The 21,868-nt window shown below is 38.2% G+C and overlaps 2 protein-coding genes across 2 annotated transcripts; one reads left to right on the top strand and one right to left on the bottom strand.

Annotated features, from left to right (window-relative positions):
- Nucleotides 1-1,057: 1,057 nt before the first annotated feature.
- Nucleotides 1,058-13,356, bottom strand: rab12 (RAB12, member RAS oncogene family). The gene is made up of 6 exons (XM_084731675.1): nt 12,949-13,356; nt 11,618-11,678; nt 6,433-6,571; nt 5,058-5,147; nt 4,485-4,589; nt 1,058-4,153 (listed from the first exon to the last, which is right to left on the bottom strand). Exons 1-6 carry the CDS (start codon nt 13,172-13,174, stop codon nt 4,046-4,048), a joined length of 729 nt encoding a protein of 242 aa, XP_084587801.1. The 5' UTR covers nt 13,175-13,356; the 3' UTR covers nt 1,058-4,045.
- Nucleotides 13,357-14,535: 1,179 nt separating this feature from the next.
- On the top strand, nt 14,536-20,848 carry napgb (N-ethylmaleimide-sensitive factor attachment protein, gamma b). The gene is made up of 12 exons (XM_084731670.1): nt 14,536-14,725; nt 15,007-15,074; nt 15,535-15,619; nt 15,708-15,725; nt 15,814-15,844; nt 15,947-16,056; nt 16,371-16,437; nt 16,543-16,613; nt 16,853-16,931; nt 17,809-17,888; nt 18,042-18,171; nt 20,575-20,848. The coding sequence occupies exons 1-12, from the start codon at nt 14,670-14,672 to the stop codon at nt 20,713-20,715; spliced, it is 936 nt and encodes a 311-aa protein (XP_084587796.1). The 5' UTR covers nt 14,536-14,669; the 3' UTR covers nt 20,716-20,848.
- The last annotated feature ends 1,020 nt before the right edge of the window (nt 20,849-21,868 follow it).

Here is a 21,868-nt window from a genome sequence, read left to right as displayed (position 1 = left end):
AAACAAAAACAACAACAACAACAAAAAAGAAACTGGAACTTTTAACAACACTGGAAATGGGGACAATAATTGTTGAAGTTTTGAAAGTGAAATTCTTTCTCATTCTTGCTTGCTATATAACTTAACATGCTCAACAGTTGAGGGTCTCTGTTGTTGTATTTTATGCTCCATAATGCACTGCACATTTTCAATGGGAGACAGGTCTGGACTGCAGGCAGGTCAGTCTACTACGTGAACTGTTTTGCTGTGAAGCCGCAGTGCAGAATGTGTCTTGACATTGTCTTACTGACATAAGCAGGGAGGCCTCTGAAAAAGACATTGTCTGGATGGCAGCATATGTTGCTCCAAAACCTGCATGTACCTTTTAGCATTAATGGGGGCCTTCACAGATGTGACAGTTACCCATGATGCCATGGGCACTAACACCCCCATCCCATCGCAGATGCTGGCTTTTTGAAGTTAGTGCTGGTCACAATCTGGATGGTCCTTTTCCTCTTTAGTCCAGAGGAAAAGATGATGATTTCCAAATAAAAAAATAAAAAAAAGTAGACTCATCAGACTGCAGCACAGTTTTCCACTTTCTTTCAGTTCATCTCAGATTCGCTTGGGGCCAACAAAGGTTTTCCAAAGTGTTCCCAAGCCCATGTAGTATCCTTTATACAATCCTGTCTGTTTTTACATAGTGCTGCCTGTGGGGCATTCACTGTTGGTTTCTGGCCCCAGCCCCTACCCATGCAGATTTCTCCAGAATGTTTCAATGATATTCTGGATTGTAGATGATGATACTCCTAAATTCCCTGAAATTGTGTTGAGAGATGTTCTTAAACTGTTCAGCTATTTCAAAATGGTGGTGAACTTCACCCCATCCATGCTTGCAGACGACTGAGCCTGTTGAGGATGCCCTTGCAAAATCTCTGGAGTGAAAGAAAAGGGATTAAAATTAAGCAAATTATCATTTTGGAGTTCCTGGAATCTACTCAAGAACCCCTGAGATGCCACAGATCCTTCTTCAGGAAAAATACACACCATCACACAGTAAAAAATATCAAGACAATAATCTGGTAATAAATATAGATATCTTTAATTGCATTTCATTAGTTCAAGAATGCCACAAGTTATAAATATCACAACTCTGCTTTAAACATGCCAAAACTTCTCAAAGACTTATAACAGGTTTAATACAAAGTACAGTCTTCCATCTTAAAGGATACACATTTCAAATAAAAGCATTGTTTTAAAATGTATATTTAAAACACTGAGTAGTATAAGGCTTGGCTATTAAAACAAAGACCACAGGGTTAGTGCCAAATGCTAAAAGTTAGGGGGGACAAATGAAAGGTTTGACACCAAACAAACAAATATCAAAAGATGCTTATCATTTGAAAACACAAGTGATAAAGTTGCCGATAATTTGTATGAACGTGTTGTTTGCTGGCTGAAAATCTTATTGCAAGATGTGCTTGGATGTCAGTTACTGTTTTGTTAGCCAAGGTCTCGCATTTCAACATTTTTATTTTGGTATGAAACTATTCATTTGTTTGAATATATAATGTGCCGTTTTAAGTCCATAAAAGCTTGACGATAACATAAAACTTAAACAAAAAAGTAAAATTAACCAATAGCAAGTCAGTTTAAGCAATTTTAAATCAGGTCCTTTGAATGGGCTTTCCTTCCTCACCCTCAGACACGGGCTTTTACTTCAACATGTAAAAACAAAAACAGAAACACTCACAATGCTACATTGCTAATATTGCATTAATTTAGCAAAAAAAGACGGAAGAATTAAATGATTAAAAGGATAGTTCATTATTTGAAGAGGGGTTGTATGAGGTATTTATCCACAATCAGTGTCATACCTACAGTAAAAGACATCTGACACGCCCCCAGTTTGGAGAAGCAACAGGAGTACCAGCTCGGAAGCTAAGCAACGTACTGCAAGGTCAGCAACAAAAGGTAGTTTAGCCATTAAAAAAAAAATCAGCATCAGTTTGAGTGTATATTTGAGTTTGAATATGTGTATATTTAGAATATTTTCACCATTTTATCTTGCCATCAGACAGTCTTTTTGGATGGCAATCAATCACTATACAAGTATCACTCTGTCCAAACCAACCAGACTCCATAGGTGAAATCACTAATTTTACCTTGCAGAACACAGGAGTCGCTAGCTTACTGCTGCCTCAATCGGTTAGTTTGCTTGTTTTGTGACTTCTGTGTTTTAAAAGGATAGTTTGGATTCACCAAAGTTACACAACAACACAAACAAACTAAAAGATCGAGGCAGCAGATTGCTGATTAGTATGTACAGTGTGATATTTGGCTTGCATAACGACTGTTGGAAAATGTTGTAAAGCAATAAAAATATTTTAAATAAAGCGTACACTTAAACTGATATTGCTTCTCCAAACTGGGGGTGTGCCGACCAGCATATGGTTAAGTGCCTCATACATCAAATAATCTGAGATATCCCTTTAATATCTATGAACACAGGAGGGCTTAACATGCATTGCCTAATTTCTTTGAAAATGTGCAAGTAATGGGATATCTCCATACTGGTCTGTAACAAACTGCCAAATCATAAATTCAAAATTGTGTTCCTCCTCTAAAAAAGTTCCCTTCAAGCACGATTTTTATCAGTAAGTTTCTGTATATATTTATTATGAAACAAATCAAGTCTGCAATAAAAGCCTGTCAAAATGAGCAGATATGAGCCGATCCAAGTTTCCTGAGTCATTCAAATACAAACCAAACCTTCCTGCACTGCACTTTTCTCCCAAAAAGGGAGGCTCAGACATTCCTCTCTAAGTTGTATCTGAATTCAGAGGAAAAACATCAAAAACAAAATGCAATATTAGTAACAAAACCAAAACAAAGGCTAAACCCATGTGTGTATGTAGGTATGTGTACTAGCTATTTAACATCTCTATTTCCTCTAAAAAGCCAGCAACACACATGGAGAATGCCCCTGTGAAAACACCAATCCCTCAAAAACTACATTACCCATCTCTCCTTGCATCACCATCCCACTTCGACAGGTTGTGGAAGAGAGCGGCCACTACTGAGTCAACATTGATCTTCTCTAGCTCTAAAGGTGCAAGTCGTGTACTTTCCTCTACTGCATGTCAGCTTAACTAAGTGAGATGGATTGTAGTGCAAAATTTTACAATTTATACAATTTCAATTTATGTGAAATGAGCTGTTCCAGCCACTTAAATACCTTAAGGCAAATGAATACAAACTGATATGATCACCACCACACAACCACCTTCTGTTGGCCACAAAAATCTGCACCTTGTCCAGTCATTACAGCAACACACCATATTTACATCATGTGCTTTTGTTTACCTCAAGTCAACTCCTCACTTGATAATAAAACCTAGTAATAAGAATATAAAACTACTGTACCAAGACCCAGAATATAAACTAAGCCAAAGAGATATGAGATATTATTATCCCTTTTCTGTAAGCTAGAGAATGCAGAGATACCAGACCGTCGGTGCAACTCAGACAATGTCAAACTTAGTGTACAGTATGTGTGAGGACTATTTTTAAGAAAGAAAACAGGAAGAGAACAAGCTGTAAGGCCCTTAATAATTGCCCCTCCTTGTAAATGTGCAACTGCTACCAGAGGGCTCTCTACCTCAAAGGCACCTGCGGGGCACAGCTATCCTAACGGTCTGAGGAATGAGGTAGTCTGGGGTCAAGTGTAGACAGACGGGTGGTAGGAAGTGGATGATTCAACAGGCCTAAGTGTTAGTGTGGTACTTGTCATAGTGTACAGTTACAAAACAGGAGAAGAAACAAGTGAAGATAATACTGGTTGTTAAAGAGAGTCCATGTATCTTACATCAGCAGTCAATAACTCCAAACTGCTGCTGTTTGCTGCCCTCTTGCGGCCAGATTGGCACTCTGCATGTATGCTGAGCATGTGAAAGAGTGTGTGTGTGTGTGTGTGTGTGTGTGTGTGTGTGTGTGTGTGTGTGTGTGTGTGTGTGTGTGTGTGTGTGCGCGTGCGTGTGTGTTGGATAGGGAACCACACTGTCTCTCAGCAACAGCGCATGCGGGGAGGCGGCAACTCCGGAGGCACTTCCGGTTCAGGCTGCAGAGACAGGACGCTGTTGGAAAGCTCCCTGTTAGGAACTTCCAGAGGCATCTGTTGAATCAGGAACAAAGGACAAGTCAGAGAACATGTGGTTAATACATTGCATTTTTAGGCAGTGTGCTTAAGTTGACATCAACAGAAACACACTGAGTGCAAAAGCTGAACAATCCTCAATTGGTAGAAAAGAATCATTACAAAGAATTACCTGATAATATTGGCTGACAAAAATTTAAGCTGATAAATGACAAAAAACTGCAGCACAGAAGTGCAGAAGACATGTTGTTTAGAAACAGTGTCATCATTACATAGTTTTTCCACCAGGAAGTACTTCAAAGTCAATTTTTCGACAGTTTTGATCAGGTTCTACTGATAACACACAAACCTTGCTAAGGATATCATCCACAAGCTTCAGGAAGATCTCATCGACATTGAAATTATCCTTGGCACTAGCTTCGCAGAAGCGCATTCCACTTATACGAGAGGCAAACTGTAACCCAAATAGAGTAAAATTAGCTCAATGTCAACAAAGAACAACTGAATCAGTCCACATGGAATCTGAAATTCAGATGAACAAAACAGAACAAACTCCCTCAACAGCTGGAAAATTCATGAAATTCATGTCTCCCCTTTAGATTTAATGGAAGTTTTGGATTTGCATGCTGATGTGCTACACATAATGTTAGTGTCTGCAGGAGAGCATCGGTGTCTGTCTCTAAAGTAGAGAAAGTCCATATTCAGAGACAATCCACCGACATACTGAAATCTGCCCAACATTTTAAATTTCCTGCTACAGTTTGTGAGTGGACTGTCATGATGTTCTGCTTACAGTATACATAAATACCTTTCTGTCTGCACTACTGCATTAGATACTTTGATCTGTTTTAATATATAGAAACAAGACTTTTTTTTTTTTTTCATACAATGGTGAATGGGAACATTTGTGTGTTGAACACACCCTCTCTCCCTGCTGTCTGGAGATGATACGATCTGTCTCGCAGTCCAGCTTGTTCCCAACCAGGAGAAGCTCTGCTTCCTCTGAGGCGTACTGACACAAAACAGAAAACAGAGAGGAGAGACAACATCAGGACATCATCAGCCTCCCTTTTCATAAAAGTCAAACCAGATTACTGTGATAAAATCTATTCAGTACACTGTCATCATGAAAACTGGTTCCATAATACAGTAATTAAATAGAGACTTCACAGAGCTTACACAGTGAGCTTCTTATCCTGTATCCTTCTTATCCTGGGTTTGTCAACAATTTTATGCAGTGTGATTTGGGAATGTTCATTTTTTAAAAATTACTTGCATTCTTGTGAATTTACCTATAAAGTGACAGTGAGAGGGCTATGACAGGTTTATGAGGACAGATTTTTTTTATAATTTCTGCATGGTGCTCAGGGCGACTTGCAATGAATATTTAATAATAATGTAAACATAAAAATGGTTGTTACAGAGTCAGGAGTCATCACATATTCCACCCACTTCAAAATGAACAAATACAAGCTGCATGGGACTACATGTTCTACTGTCTACTCAGTACATTTCTTTGTCACAATTGAAAAGAGGAAAATCAATATCAGCCTCAAAAATGCGGTATCCGTTGAGCTATAAATAAGAGTGTTTCTGCAAAAACAAAAATAACACCTTAAAAACACCTCTACCTGTAACTGCTGCCAGAGCAAGTGAGATTACAGTGGAAACAGACAAGTAAGTATTCATTGCACAGTGTAATGGTTATAGAATAATGACAATATCCATGTAGACTGGTTCTCTGTAAGCCTCACTCTCATCTGTCTGCCACTGGGCACGGGAAAATGATGTCTCCAGACTAAATAAATGAACAAAGTAGTTACTTAAACATGTTGCTTAAACATGCTTCTTTTCTCTTAGTCCCAAAGTACTGCTGTTCTTTTCTTTTTGGAGCTAGGGTCTAACTCTGAGGAAAGCGTTCCAGTATTGTGTTCCAACTATGTTCCCCCGTCCAATCATGTTTCCTGCAGTGTTGCCCTCTTTAGTTGAGGTAGATTATGGTTAGCAAATTAAGGTAAGGGGGAGCACATACTGATAGGGGAACAGATTTCAACACAACACTGGTTGTCTTTGCCACAGTGGGACAAGAATAATACCACTTTGAAAAGGAATACTTTTGTTATTGAGAAGGGGAAAAGGGGTGGGGTTTTAACACATACTTTCTGAAATGTCTGGCATATAATAATAGCAGGGGAAGACAAGGACAACAAAGAAAAGTGTCATTTCAACTACTAAGATCTTTAAGAAAAATGTAGCTGCCCACAGAATTCCAGAAGTCTGACATTTTTTTTTTTTACCTTGTCGATCATCTTCATCCATTTGGGCAGGTCGTCAAACGTCTCCTGCTTTGTGATATCATACACCAGCACTATTCCCTTGGCACTTCTGTAGTAGGCTGATGTGATGCTGTTGAACCTCTCCTGGCCCGCAGTGTCCCTGGATGGAAATTAATGAAAAGCAACACAATTAAAGTCTGCGTGGTCAGTGCAGAGTCACAGAGACATCTTGGAATACCAAACAGCTGATTGGCTGATTCGACCCAAGACATTTTTGATCCAAGACAAAAAATCACTAAAGATGACTATTACTAATAGGACAATACTTTAAAAAGAAACACTAAGAACAATTAACAAGAGGAGGAAGTATCAGTTTTGTGACAAGTTATAATCATTTTCATGTCATTAATCAATAATTCTAACAATATATGCAAAGTCAAATATATTTTTGTTAGTATGTATATCATTACATCATACATACATCATTTTAAAGTACTGAATCACTCTTTGTGTGAGCTGGATCTGGTATCCACATGATCTAGCTAAAACAAAATAAAGATCTGAATAGTTTTGTCCCAAAATGAGACATTTATAACATGAGGAAAGATGACACTCCATGAACAAATATGAAATGATTAACTCTTTACTTTAACATCCCATGTTTAGGATTTATAAGCACTATATAAACATTTCATAAAAGGTTTATAACACACTAAAATTGTAAGACTTTGTAAGTGCTGAATAATGTATCTGTGGACACTCAAGTGAAAAGCTACTGTATTAACGGGTGATAAAAGAAAATTTGGTAAAAAACAAGACAGTTACAATAAAGTAAAACAGGTCTTCAGAATACTGCAGATTAAAGGGATGGTTTGGATTATTTTAAGTGGGGTTGTATGAGGTCAACAGTAAGTGTATTACCTGTAGTAGATTGTGATTGGCACACCTCCAATTTGAAGAAGCAGCAAGAGTCCTGGTGCAGGACACTAAGCAATCTGCTGCTGTGGACTGGGTCAGCAACAAAACCTATTTTAGGTGCTTAAATAAAGTCCATTGAAAAACGATCAACATCAGTTTAAGTCTATGCTATATTTGAAAATCTTCATCACTTTACCTTGCTGTTGGGCAGCTTTGCTTGATGAGAAGCTGCCACTACACAAGCTAAATATCACTCTCTGGCTCAACCAGACTCCTTTGGCAAAAAACCCCACATGTTTTTACCTCACAGAACATGGAAGTTGCTGGTTTGGCTTCTGTGTTTTAAAAGGTTAGCTCACATTCACCAAAATCACACAGTGACACAAACAAACAGACTGAGGCAGGTAGATCAGCAACTCCTGTGTTCTGCAAAGTAAAATTACTGATCTTGCCAATTGAGTTTGGTAGATTTCAAGAGAGCGATGTTTGGCTTACATAACGGAGGCTTCCTGTTAGAAAATGCTGTCTGATGGCAAGGTAAAGTGATAAAAATATTCTAAATATAGCATACACTTAAACTGATATTGCTTTTTTTAGTGGACCTTTTTTGGGTGGCTTAAATACGCTTTGCTGCTGACACTGTCCACTGCAGTATGTTGTTTAGCTTTGGGGCTCCTGCTCCTTCTAAGAGCATGCCGACTGTAATCTACTGTTGGCAATAAACTGATTATTGATAAATACCTCACACAACCCCTCTTCTAATAATCCAAACTATCGCCTCAATAAAACTGTCCTTATAGCTGGTTACAACTACATTATGTTATAAACCTGTTATTAAATGTTTATATAATGCTTATGAATGCCAAAAGTAAAGTGTACCATTAACTCAAAATGACTTTTTAAAGCTATAGCAGCTATTATAGGGTGATTAATAAAATTAAAGGTGCAAAAACATTTTTAAATGCATGAGTGGATTAATTTTAGGTGACGTTATGATTCAGCTGATATATTTGAGTCAGCAGCATAATGAGCAGTTGGAGCTCCACTCACAGTGTGTTACTGTACCTTTAGACAGCTAGTCTCTCCCTGTTCCCCATGTGAGTCACAGTCAGGCTTATGAGCAGAAGAGCAGACAGAGACACAGCAGCACAATGGCAGGGTTAGGTGAGGCCGGGTGTAGCAATGATGGAGCTTGATGTGAGTACGTCGACATAAGGGACAAGACACACTGAGGACCGACATTGGATATGGGCAGGCCGAGAGTTGGAAGTGGAGGGGGGGTAAAACGGGAGGGAAGTGGTAGAAAGGGTGGATGTGGAGGTGGGTGGGTGGATGGAATGTTAGTGGACAGGACAGATGTATTGTTGAAATAAGCAATGGAGTTCCCACATTTTATCCCAGCACTGTCAGACACAATCAGTGCAGTCATACACTCAAAGAAAGCTTTCATAACTGTAATCTGTGGCATGTTACTCAGTTTTTTAATCAAACTAGATGCTCTCTAAATATAATTAAGGCCAAGTTAGAGTCACAAGACACAAGGAGAGGACAAAATCAAACCACTGAAAAAATATCCTCCCTGTCACCGGTGGGCAGCAATACTGGCGGTTCAAGATCTCTGAATCATTGCCAACATCTCTGATTTTTACAGTTCAAATAATACACTAGAAAGCTGGTGTGCAACAAAAATTATCAAGCGACAATAACACTGTTTGTCTCTGGTGCACAGTTGCTATACAATTGACCATTTACTGGCATGAAGGATCACGAAATGATTGATGAGGTTATTATAACAAAAGATTAGGACTGTCAAAGTTAACGTTTTAATAACACCTTAACATTTCTTTTGACACCACTAATTTGTTTGACGCGTGATCAACGCACATTCTGTTGTACTGGCCTAACTCATAGTTTGAATCAAAAGCAAGCTTCCCTGTCACCCGACAATGTAAACAGGCTTGTCTGTATAAACAACTGGCTCAATGCAAAGAAACAGAAGTATATGAGGAGGGAGATGAGCGAGTGCTGATCGAGCTGCAGCTCCACCTGAAACCAGGTAAAAGTACAAATAAGGCTGAACCACAGCAGAGAAAAAGAGAGAGAAAGCGTGTGAATATGGACAGATGTGTCAACTTAATATAAAAACTTTTTATGATAATGAATCATAATGTTACTGTACACATCTGTGGTGTGTGATTTTCTTTTACTTCAAGTCTGATTTGTACTTTTAAATACTTAATTACTTCATCCTGATTGATCACAACTGCGAGGGAAGAGGGACGCGGTGTAGAGAGGAGGGAGGGAGGGGTGTGTGAAGCACCGACCGATATAAAAACGTAACTGATGATGAATCCTGATGTTGCTGTATAGTTCTGTGGTTTAAACTCTACAGATTAAAATATCTGTTGCTGCAAAGACCAAACTGACAGATGCTCGTCTCCTCCACAAAACGCTGCATTATTGTAAGTCATGATGAAGAGTCCAGACTCTGTCTCTCCTCTTCATCTCCTCGGTGTGTGTCAGTTTTCAGTTTGCTGTCTGCTGTTGTCTAAAACATCCTCACTGATGTAAATTGTTAGAGTGACACTGATGTAAGTGATCCTGCTGCCTTAATACGAAACATGAATATCGCGCACAATTTCATCATTGTATAGACTGAACTGAATAAAGGTGAGGATTTTTCTCCTCAGAGGACAATATTTTATTAAAGAAATAAAATACTATTAACAATAATACTAAATAAATAAACGGATACATATATATTGCGACTTTTTCCTAAAATACTGCTGGTTCTATGGTGTTGGAATTTTAAATCTGAAGCTTGCAGTGTCCCACAGAAGCTACGATTGACTTTTCTATAGAAGTTTTAATGCGTTTTGGCCTTAATGTTAAATTGAGCAGGTCAATATGTTCATCTGTGCCTGGCGGACTTGGGTTCGTCATATTATTATTTGAGTTTTTTTTATGCCAAATGCAGTGCCTTTAAAGGTTTCTGGACAATATTTGTCATTGTTTTAATTAATGTATTTGATTTAATAATGTTACATTTGAATTACACTTTAAACAGTTGAAAAACCCTTTAAGGTACATTTTGAACAAATAAAAAATGTGCGATTAATTGCAGACAGTCATGCGATTAAATAATTTAATCAATGGACAAAAGATGGATTATTTTTGTCTTGTCAAATTAAATCAAAATCAAAACACCACTGATATTTTATTAGGACTTTAAAAATAATCTGTTAAGTGCTTGTTTTGGACTATATCAATCAATTCTGCAGGTGTGTCAGATTAGTGCAGACTGAAAAAACAAAGAAGAAAATTGGAGTTGGCTTTACCCTACAGAGTAGTTTTTAGTAAACATTCAAACTTGGCTGTACACATACACATACAGTGATACCAACCTGAACATCACTATTACTTGCATTGTATTGTATTGCATTTTAACTGCATTACAAGTGTAATTAACACTTGAAATGAGAGGTGGGATCAGGTATAATTGTGTAAAAATATTATTTTTAATTATTGTGTCTGTTTTCACACATGCATACAAATAAATTCAGTGAAAAATGGTAGACGTAAAGGTAATAACAATAGTACCTGGTGTACCCAAGAATTGCAGAAATGCAACCTTTAGACAACAACATGTTTGATTATCGGTTTCACAATCAACTGTGATAACATTTCCCACAGTATTACCATTTCACATTTTAATTATCATTAAAATGGTGTTTGATTACTGCACTTTGAAAACTAGTAGTACTAGTAAATACTGACAAGCATAAACGTTAGTAAAATCTCCCAGACAAAGGTGCAGCACCAACGTGGGTTTGTTTTGCATCAATGAAAACACTGGCATGCCATTTGAAGTTGTTGAGAGGTTTTAAAACAAACTTGGTGAAATGATTTCTGTGTATATAACAGTACTTTTTGAACATTTTCAGCACATTTTGAGAAAACCATGATAATACTGATAACTGTGGTAATTTTGGTCACTATAATCACAATATGAAAATCTCCTCTAATCTCTGTAATACAGTGAGTGTGATCATGTGCTGTTCCACATGAAGTTTAAAGTCACAGTCCCACTGGAATGGTTGACAAAACATGTTTTGACAATCGAAAACATAAATGATTTTTAGGAAATTTATTGCACATGCATGACCTACCCAGCACCCAGCGAGACACCAGAAGCTTTGTTAGAGCAGCCGGCAGGGTGACAGACCAGAACAGGAAATGTACCGTGCAGGGGAATAAAGGAACTAGGGACTTGTGTCCAGTTACTCACCATATCTGTAGTCTGATCTTCTTCCCTCTCAACTCCACTGTCTTGATTTTGAAGTCAACTCCTATGAAGGAAATCAGAAACACAGATGTGGACAAGTAACAGCACTTGTTGTTTTGGTTTTATGTAGGTATAACATCAGTTAGTTTGTTGGTTTTAGAACAAGCTGCGTGAAAAATGTCTTCCCTTCTGTGTTTTAAAGCATTACATGTGGATAAATTATATTTTTATTTTTATAGCTGCAAAAAAATCAGTAAGGCAGTAACACCTGTGCCATACTTACATACTGTCATACGCTGTACTATCATAATGGCCTTCAATGATTAAGAAATTGTGAGATTAGAAAACTACATCTTCATGCAGACTTGAATGACAAACTGTTCCCTCCATGGTCTCTGTGGTCAAAGATGCACAATATTAGTGACGAGCTGTGTCACAGGACTGACAGGGCAGAAAATGGAGCTCTGCCATAGCAGCTGCTTGTGTGTCTGTGTGACTATTTTGGGACTGTACACTGTGGCTGGCAATAGTTGAACTGGTCACAGGACTGTTTACTCAATTCTACATATTAAGGTTGTTGCTTATTTTAAGGTGGCAGCATCTATAGCTGTGGCATAGCACTTTGTTACATGCTACACTTGGTTTCAATAAAAATACCAGTCATCAATCAATCAGTTAAAGTAATGATATGCTTTTATGTAGAATTATGTCAGTTTATAAAGAAATCTGGAATAACAAAAATACATTTAAATAACACTCATGGGAAAATACTATATCCTTAAAATAATAATAATAATAATAATAATAATAATAATAATAATAATAATAATAATAATAGTAAATAAGTAAAAAACACAAAACAGGTTCCCCAGTAGTAAATTAACTTAATTGATTAGTTACTGGATTACTGTGGATCCATGCTATTCAGGTAACAAGTTGCGAAGTCTCTTCCTTACTGTGTTGGAATCTAAAAATCACTGCTAGGACTTCCTGTAAGTGCCTAACAAATACAACAACAAAACAAAAGATTACTCCAAGCCCCAGACACGTTTGTAATGTAATTCCATAGCAATAAAATTTAATAGCTAAGCCAGTTTTGTTAGCTACACAGTGTTGTTGTTGCCGTTAGCTTAAGTTAGCTAGCTAAAGCCAGTAGTGTAGCCTCTGCTCTGTCCCACTACACAGTAAAATAGGAGATAGCTAATATGTTTATATGTAATATGTTTATGACGTCCAGCCGTTGGTAACTGAACTCTGTTTTCTCCAGCAAGTAGACAGAGCCCTGCTAAATGCTGTCAATAAAAAGTTGACAAAACAAGTCCTCCTGTCCTCACCTACGGTCGACTTGCAAGCTTCGCAGAAAGTGTCGTCGGTGAATCTCTCCATGAGACTGGTTTTACCAACACCACGAGAGCCGATAATGATAATTTGAAGTTTAAAATCAGCGGGTCTGGGAGGCATCTTCCTGCGGCGCGACTGAGCGCCCAGAGCGGGGGACGAGTTCGCGGAGCCTCCGCCGCCACCGGCGGCCCTCCGCGGTATGTCATATCTGGGATCCATCAGTAACTCCACATTTGTAATAACAAGAAAAACAGTCAAACGCGCGTAAACTGTTACACAACCGAGATAATCAGCTATTTCCAACTTTCTTTTGTCTGTGAGGAAGTTTGTGAAAGTTTGTCACTCGCCGACAGTTGTTGTTGTTCAGCCATTAGAGACCGCAGCCGTCATGACGTCATTACCCAGAGTACAACGCATTTCCGCTTCCGTCGCTGGTCTTTAAGTTTCTAACATACATTTTTGTGTAATTTTTTCTGAGGCAATTATTAGTTGTTTTATAGTGATTGAAGAACAGTGAGCTATGGAGATCTGACAGTGTATCACCTGCACTTACTAACATGACTACTATGAGAAAAAAAAATTGACTCACATTAGGAAGAAATAAAGTAGAAAAAAACACCTAATATTTTTATCAAATAAAATAAATAAATAAATAAATAAATAAATAAATAATAATAATAATAATAATAATAATAATAATAATAATAATAATAATCAATCTTGTAATGTCCAGATATGTGGACAGATTTGTGGATGTGCTGATGAAACAGCAGTTTTTCGCTTTTTTACTCTTATAGATATACGTTGTTATTATGACAATATGAGTAACAGATTTCTAAACTGTATATTTGTTTTATTAAAACAAAAAGCAACTGTTTTTTTTAAATATCACATACTATTATGAAACCTGCCAAAGTCATATTAATTGTTTTTTTTCTGATGTCTGTTATTATTAGTTTATTTACAGATTTTTCTGCTTATTTAGAGTATATATTTGTGTCCCATTGCATTGATTTATTTTGTTTTTATCCCTTATTTTTAATATTTACATGTTTTTGTCAGCTGTCCTATATAGTGTTGTGTACTTTTGTGCCAGACATAATATGTAATTTGTTTGTTGATTAAAGTTAAAAAAAAATCTTAATATGTAAAATAACTTGTTATTAAAGCTGCTAGATGAATGTAGTGAGTAAAAAGTGCAATATTTCCCTCTGAGATGCAATGGAGTAGAAGTTGACAGTGGCATGGAAAGAAAGGTACAAACACCTAAAATTTGTACGTAAGTACAGTACTTGAGTAAAGTGCTTCGTTACTTTCCACCACTACTAAAATCACAAATCATTGTTTTGAGAAAAGGCTCAGCTTCTCACTGCAACACTACAGCCAGTGTGTCGTTCGTGGAACCGTTGATTTGCAACAGTCTCGCGAGATCTGTGTGCTTTTTTTCTTCATTGTACGGTCAGGTTTAGGTTCAGAAAACGGGGAAAGAGGTTGGTTTGGATTACTCTCGCGAGATCTGTCGCGGGTCTGGGGTTCCCATCTAGACACGACCCAATTGCATGTACAGTTTGTCCTCGGCGGCAGCCGTAGCCTGCGACATTGGATGACGTTGCGCCTGAGGAGGAGTTCCTGCTAATCCAAACATCGACGAAACAACGTCCACAGCTATTTATCCTTAGCAAATTCATTAAACCTCATCAAGTTAGTTAACAACATGGCTGCTCAGAAGATAAACGAAGCTCATGAGCACATAGCTAAAGCTGAGAAATGGTGAGTCACGATACGTAATGTCGTTTCTTTCTCACACAGGAAACAGCAGTTTGTTTTACTACTGATGTTAGCTAGCTAACGATATAAAGGCCAGTGTTGCATTTTCATCAGGGCTATGCGACGTAAATAGAAAGCATGTTTGTATCGCCTGTTCATTATAGGTGGATTTAATAGACAATAAATGGGCCACAATGTTGTCGTGTTCTGTTGTCCATGAACAGGTGATAGCTGATCCTGCTTACTGTAGCCGTTCATAATTTGCTCGTCATTCTGTTTTGCAGCCTAAAGACAAGTCTGACAAAGTGGAAGCCTGACTTTGACAGTGCTGCTTCAGAATACGCCAAAGCAGGTAACCTATCAATAATTCATTAATTTAAAGTAATCCTGTAATCTCTTCCACTGCACCAATACCATAGCCCATTATTCTTCATAGTAAGGGGTGAAGCAGGAGATTTTCAAGCAAGTCAACAGTATATGTCACGTGCAGCTGTGTCAAGTTTTTCTAGTCATAAATTTGTAATAAACATTGTGCTTTGTTAGGTTCCAATTCAAAAAAGTGTATTAGGACATTATGATTGAGTATATAATGGCCATTCCCATGTTCTATCATGTCTTATAAGTCATTGCAGCACTTTGGAGCGATGTTTACCCACTAAGTAGCAGGATATGGTTGGTATCAGTGGATTCCTTATGTCTGCTCATTTAGTATAATACCAGTATCTTCACTCTAGCTTAAAAATTGAGCCAGCTACAGCCTCTGAAAAAGATTTTACTGCTAACTAACTGTGTCCTGTTTTTTTTGTTTTTAGCTGTGTGCTTCAAGAATGCAAAACAGTATGAACAAGCAAAGGATGCTTATCTGAAGGAAGCTGAATATCACACAGAAAACAAGACGTATCCTCTCTGTACACTGTCCATAGTTTTATGACATGACTCTCCTGCCGTTTTACTTGTTTTGTAATTTCCTTAACGTGTTGTGCAGGCTTTTTCATGCTGCAAAGTAAGTATCTTGTGTTAGAAATCCTGTAATAAGTCAGTAGCAGACATAAAAAACACTTTTTTAATCAAGTTCTCTTCCATTTCCTTAGGGCTATTGAACAGGCAGGCATGATGATGAAGGTGAGCGCACCCACAATTTAAACAGTGAACTTATTTAATGGGTAAATGTAGGTAAAATGTCTGCAGCAGAAGTGTAATTTTGCTGTGTTTGCACTGCACCAGGAGCAAAAGAAGATGCCAGAGGCCATCCAGTACATAGAGAAAGCCTGTATGATGTACATGGAGAATGGGACTCCAGACACTGCGGCCATGGCTCTGGACCGCGCTGGAAAGTAAAAATTGATCCTTATTTTCACTACTTCTACATACATTTGACATTTGCCCTCAGATTAAACATAAATTCTTCAACTGTTAGCTGTCAGTTACACAGAGACAGGATGGAGTTTTACTCAGCGTACAGTATTTGTTGTATTTGTGTTTTCTGTTTGCTTTGCTCATTAATCTGTTTGTTAATCAGCTTGGAGTAGTAGTAATAGTATTATCAGGCACTGAACCTTGTATCTCTTAAAGACAATCCTGCCATGGGGCCAAAAGCTAGACTTTTCTTTAATCTAAAAACTCTTCCTTTTTTTTTTTTTATTCTCAGACTAATAGAGCCTATAAACCTTGAGAAAGCTGTGGACCTGTATCAGAAGGCAGCTGAAGTGTTTGAGGTGAAATTGAGCTTCCTCCAAAAACCCGAGCCAGTTAATTGATGCTGCTTGTTTATTTTATCTCTTTTCAATTATACTGTATATGTTTGCATTTTTTCTCTGTAGAATGAGGACCGCCTGCGTCAGGCAGTTGAGCTGCTGGGAAAAGCCTCCAGACTTCTGGTCAGGTTAAAAAGGTAAAGGGAATAAAGTTAAAGTGGAGACATTGACACTACTAACCTGTGTGGCCAAACTGTATGTGATGACTTTTGCTAAAAATACAGGATCAGTCAAAACTGTCTGTAGTCGTAATAATACCTTCACATATTTGATTTTACCTGCTGCTGTGACAAGTGGAGACAACAGCCTCAAATCTGTTTATCTGTTGCTTTAGATGATGTTAAACTACTGCACATTTCCTAATCTTTCTAACCAGGTTGGATGAAGCAGCAGTGGCTTTGCAGAAAGAGAAGAACATGTACAAAGAGATTGAGAACTTCCCCATGTGCTTCAAGGTGGGTTACTGGCCTTATTGTTGACTGCTGGCCGAAATCCAATTTTTGGCAGATTGAGATTATATCCATCTTGATTTCACAAGGTCTGGACAACAAAAAAACAAACAATGTTACTCCAATCATATTTCTGTAGAGGAAAATCAGTCCCAGAATTATTGCTGTTACTCGCAGACCAGCATGGCAGACAGTACAGAGAAGATGATGAGACGACAGAGGAGTTGTGCGCTGCAACTTGAGTGCAGTTTGTTGGAGGGAGAGATGATGGATCTCTGGTCACCAGCATATGTAGTTACTGACGCTTATATTGTTACCACAGCACCCCATGCTGCTGGTGATGTCTGTCACACAAATCTGATAAGGGCAGTGATGACAGTCTGTCTTAAAGATCTGATTTGAGAAACAAATCTGATTTGCCTGCAGTCTGAGTAAAGCCTTTGTTGATGTCATGTCATTAAATTCTCTTTGCACCTCAGTGAAACTAAATATATCACCACGGTCAGACTGAATTTCCAGAGTAGGTCATATGTTCTGGTGTCTCTGAAAAGTTGAATACATCTTATTTGTATTTTTATCTCTCAGCAGTGTAAAATAGAAATGTTGTTTCAGTGTTAATTAAAGACATTGAACGTATTTGTTGGAATATGTTACAAAATGCAGCAGTATTTCTGTAGTAGTTCTTGCAGTAGTTCTATGGCTTGTGGTGTAAGTAGGATAAATTCATTGTTGGTTTGATATCTTGAAGGGACATTTTGGATTATTTGAAGCAGGGGGTGCACACAAACCGTTTGAAAACCACTGCTGCAGCTAGCTCATGACCTCTGACCTCCCATGAATGCATACTACTAAGAAGTGTTGGTCTGTGCTTTTCACTCTTTAGAAAACAACCGCTCAAGTGCTGATTCATCTTCACAGAGGGGACTACGTCGCCGCTGATAAATGTGTCAGAGAAAGCTACAGGTACTTCTTTTATCCCGTTCTGTCATCTCTGTAATCTGTGTTCTACTGGAACCACAAGGACCTGCTCTTGACATTATTACCTCACGTTCACACTGTAACACCACTGCCACTTAAACCGAGTCATTACATGAAGTGCTGCTTGGTCTCCACCAGTCTGCCCGGCTACAGTGGAAGCGAAGATTGTGTTGCCATGGAGACGCTACTGCAAGGCTACGATGAGCAGGACGAAGACCAGGTCTACCGTGTGTGCAACTCGCCTTTACTGAAGTACATGGACAATGATGTGAGTACTACTGACATATAATTACGAATAAATGTGGTGTGTATACATGAATACTTGCGTTATTTAGCCAACAGTGTCTCAGTCTTTTGGCTTTACTTTTGATTGAGCATATTGAAGTCAAAAGTTTTTCTTTTTTAAATATTAAATAGTAGTTAAAGTTTAAGGGAAAACTTACCTTAACCCCTTCAGGTACATTAACATTACATGGGGAGGTGGAAAATATTTAATGTTCTTGGTAATTTAAGTGAATGTTCTTTGCAGCATTTTAACCATCTAACAGTCTTACAATTTAATTTAGCAGATGCTTTTATCTAAAGAGACGTACATCTGAGAGCTGATTTAAGGGAGCATAGACCTGAATGAGGGGTTGAGGTAGGCGGGGGCAGTTGTGGTTATGTTTCGCAGGCAAGTGTCAGAGTTTTGAATTAGATTCGGGCAGCGACTGGGAGCCAGCGGAGCAATCTGAAGCATGGGGTGACGTCCTGTTTTTTGGTTGATTGAAAACTAGACATGATGCGTGATATGACAAGAGCCTTAACCATGGTGACATTACAGCATGGGGTCTGCACGACAAACCCAAAACAGAATACAGTTCTGTCCATAGACAACATTTCAACAGCCCACCAGTTGATGCACTATTAAAGGGTTTCGCTTAGGGTGAGGGTAAAAATCTATTCTTAGATGCATAGTGAAGTGGACATGGAAGACTCTGCATTGATTCACAGATGTCAAAAATCAATTTTCTGAATGGTAATTAATAACATGGTGCCGACAGAACAAAAAAATGGTGGAATTCACCTGCATCACCCTGACAGACTACAGTGTGTATGCCTATGTGGGACAGATATGATGCATATTGTGAATGCTGTCTACACAGTCACCCAGAAACTGATGTTTGCAGAGCGGAGTAGTGATCAGCAGAAACAACAACAACCACCTGATCAACACACACTGCAGCATTAAACAACTAAAACCAGCTCCGCGGTGAACAAAATTACTGTTTGTTTCTGCGCTCACTCTGCGGCAGCAATGTCTGTCCCCAGAGCCAGTGGTGCAGTGGGGACCGTCCTCTCCACTGCTGGAGACATGACGTTAATAACAACACAGCAGAGCACTCCACTGCCCCCTCATTTTGTTATTTCGTCATATAGACGGCAGACTGTAAGAAGCTTTCAGATAAATAACTTCAGTAATTAATGCAACTTTCTTAAATAAAAAGGCTGCTGATGCTCATATTATATTTTAGTGGAATAAGGACACTAGTAAATGGTTTGGCACATAGTATACTGGAGCAAGAGATTGAAAATGTGCCCCCTCTTCTATTCTGCTTTTGAAATTAAGAATGGATTGATATTGAATATCTTTGATATTCCTAGTGAGTGCCAATAATTTTTACATCGCACGCCATCACAAGCACTCTCGTCAATGAGTAGATTTCAGGGGAGAAAAAATCAATTCTCTTAAGTATCAGGATTCTTTTTTATGAATGGCTTTTTTTGATTGCTAAAATGATCTTTTATATAAAATAAATGAATGATTTATATCAAATAAAACAAACTAAGACCTGCTGATTTCACTCTGCTAACTTAAGCTCATACTCTTATCTTTAACACTCTACACTGCCCAGCTACAACATCCCAGAAGGGTCAAAACTTATTTTGGCCTAACAGCTCATTTTATTTGTTATTTTCTTATGGCAGTAGGGAGGCACTGATGAGCAGGTACAGGTAAATGTAGCAATTTACTTTAAAAGGGATTTTATTTACCACTTTTATATGCTGTAAAGCAATGATGCTGCTGAAATAAAATGAAGAGCTAATAAAAGAGAAACGGATTGACACGGGACATGCATTGATTTAAGCTTTTTACACGGTCTAGTGTTTTTAAAAAAGCGAAGAAAATTTGTAATGAATCATGGTAGAATTGCAACACTTAAGTATCACAAAACATATCAAATCAGCACCCAAGTATAATTTCTTCTGCTTGATGATGCAGTTGTAGTTCAATCTAGGTTGATAAGTAGCACTACTGGTTGGAATAAAAACGTGTATTTTTGATTTTGGGGTGAGCTGTGCCTTTAAATGTTAACACACAAAAACTCAGCTAATCTACTTTATCTGTGAACTGTGGTTTGACCAGATTTAACCAATAGTGGCCTGAAACAGCTGTCATTAGATTTAAATTCATATGTTATTTAACGCCTTGGGTGATGTGATCGGTGCACAATAATATGACAAAACAGAGATGCAGTAATCTCTCATATGAAATAACAAAGACCTTTGCATAAAACAAGTTTATGATGGACTCCATCAAACTTAGTAAGAACCTGACTAAGAAACTACATTTTCAGCGTCCTTAAAATCTCGGATCTCATGACACATTCTATTCTCTGGTGCCTCGCAGTATGCCAAACTGGCCATCTCCCTGCGGGTACCCGGAGGAGGAGGAAAGAAGAAGAAGGCTGCTGCCGCTCCACAAGGTGGTGCTAGCGGGGCGCCAGCCGCCGCTGAGGAGGAAGATGATTATGAGGGAGGGCTGTGTTAGCCTTCAGCCTCAGTCAGAGCACCGACTCGACCTGTTTGCTGCTGCACCACTACATCCTCTGTGACCGAGTTCAACACCTTGACAAACCCTCTCAGCTCTGGAGCCCAGACATGTGGCTGTTTGATCTTTATTGTGTTTAAAAAAAAAAAAGAAAGCCAAGAAGAAATCTCATTTAAAACCCACAAAAGGTACGGTTGGTGTTGCAGAAGAGGCGAGTTAAAGCAGCCTTTTAATTAGTGTTTCTTTGAGGTGGATCCTCGGTGTCATGAGAAATCTTCAATAATGTATGAAAGCCTGTTGTATGTAAATGTTCTATTATTTCTCGTCTCTGTGAAGCTGTAAATTCTGCTGTTATTGTGAGTGTGAATAGAGTCTTAAGATTGCTATAAGTATATTAAAGGGATAGTTCAGATTATTTGAAGTGCGGTTGTATGAGATACTTATTGATAGTCAGTGTATTACCTACAGTAGATGGTGGTTAACATGCCCACAATTTGGAAAAGCAGAGTACTAGCATGGAATATAAGCAGCCTATATAGATCTTAACTCTGTCAGTTTTTAACTGTACCCTGTATTACCCTGTACCCCTCTTTAAACTAGGGGCATGCTGTAGGTAATACAGTGCTATACAACCCCACATCAAACAATATGAACTATCCCTTTAAAATCAGAAACACTCTAAATATTCTCTAATGGGTTGATCAGTGTATAGGTGTTTATTTGTACAGAGTTAATTTATTCAGTATTCATGGCTGCGGCCTGTTGAAGATGTTACTGGAACAATATATGCAATCGGTTTGGCAATGCATGTCTGGAATAAATCCAAATCAAAACTATGATTTTGTGAATATTAATGCTTAAAAATGATTGGCACTTGTCTTCTACATCAGCGCTTATTCAAGAGAATTCAAACAACAGTACAGCTCTTGGTGGCGCAGCCTGTAGCCAACTGTAGACTGTTTTTGTTTGTCTACCTCGAGGTGTGTGTGTTATCTTCCACCTTTTAACTAAAAAATACTCACGGCTGTGTCTTTATTCCCGATTTCCACAGTACAATCCTTGAATCAAAGTGGCTAAAACTTAAAAAAAGGGACCATGCAATGATGTTTTCAGTGCATTTCCCTATTGATTTCCTTCCTAATGCTGAATTTGT

The sequence above is a fragment of the Lutjanus erythropterus genome, chromosome 12, assembly GCF_056507025.1.
Source record: "Lutjanus erythropterus isolate fLutEry1 chromosome 12, fLutEry1.hap2, whole genome shotgun sequence".
Lineage (NCBI taxonomy): Eukaryota > Metazoa > Chordata > Actinopteri > Lutjaniformes > Lutjanidae > Lutjanus > Lutjanus erythropterus.
This window is presented reverse-complemented; position numbering and strand designations above follow the sequence as displayed.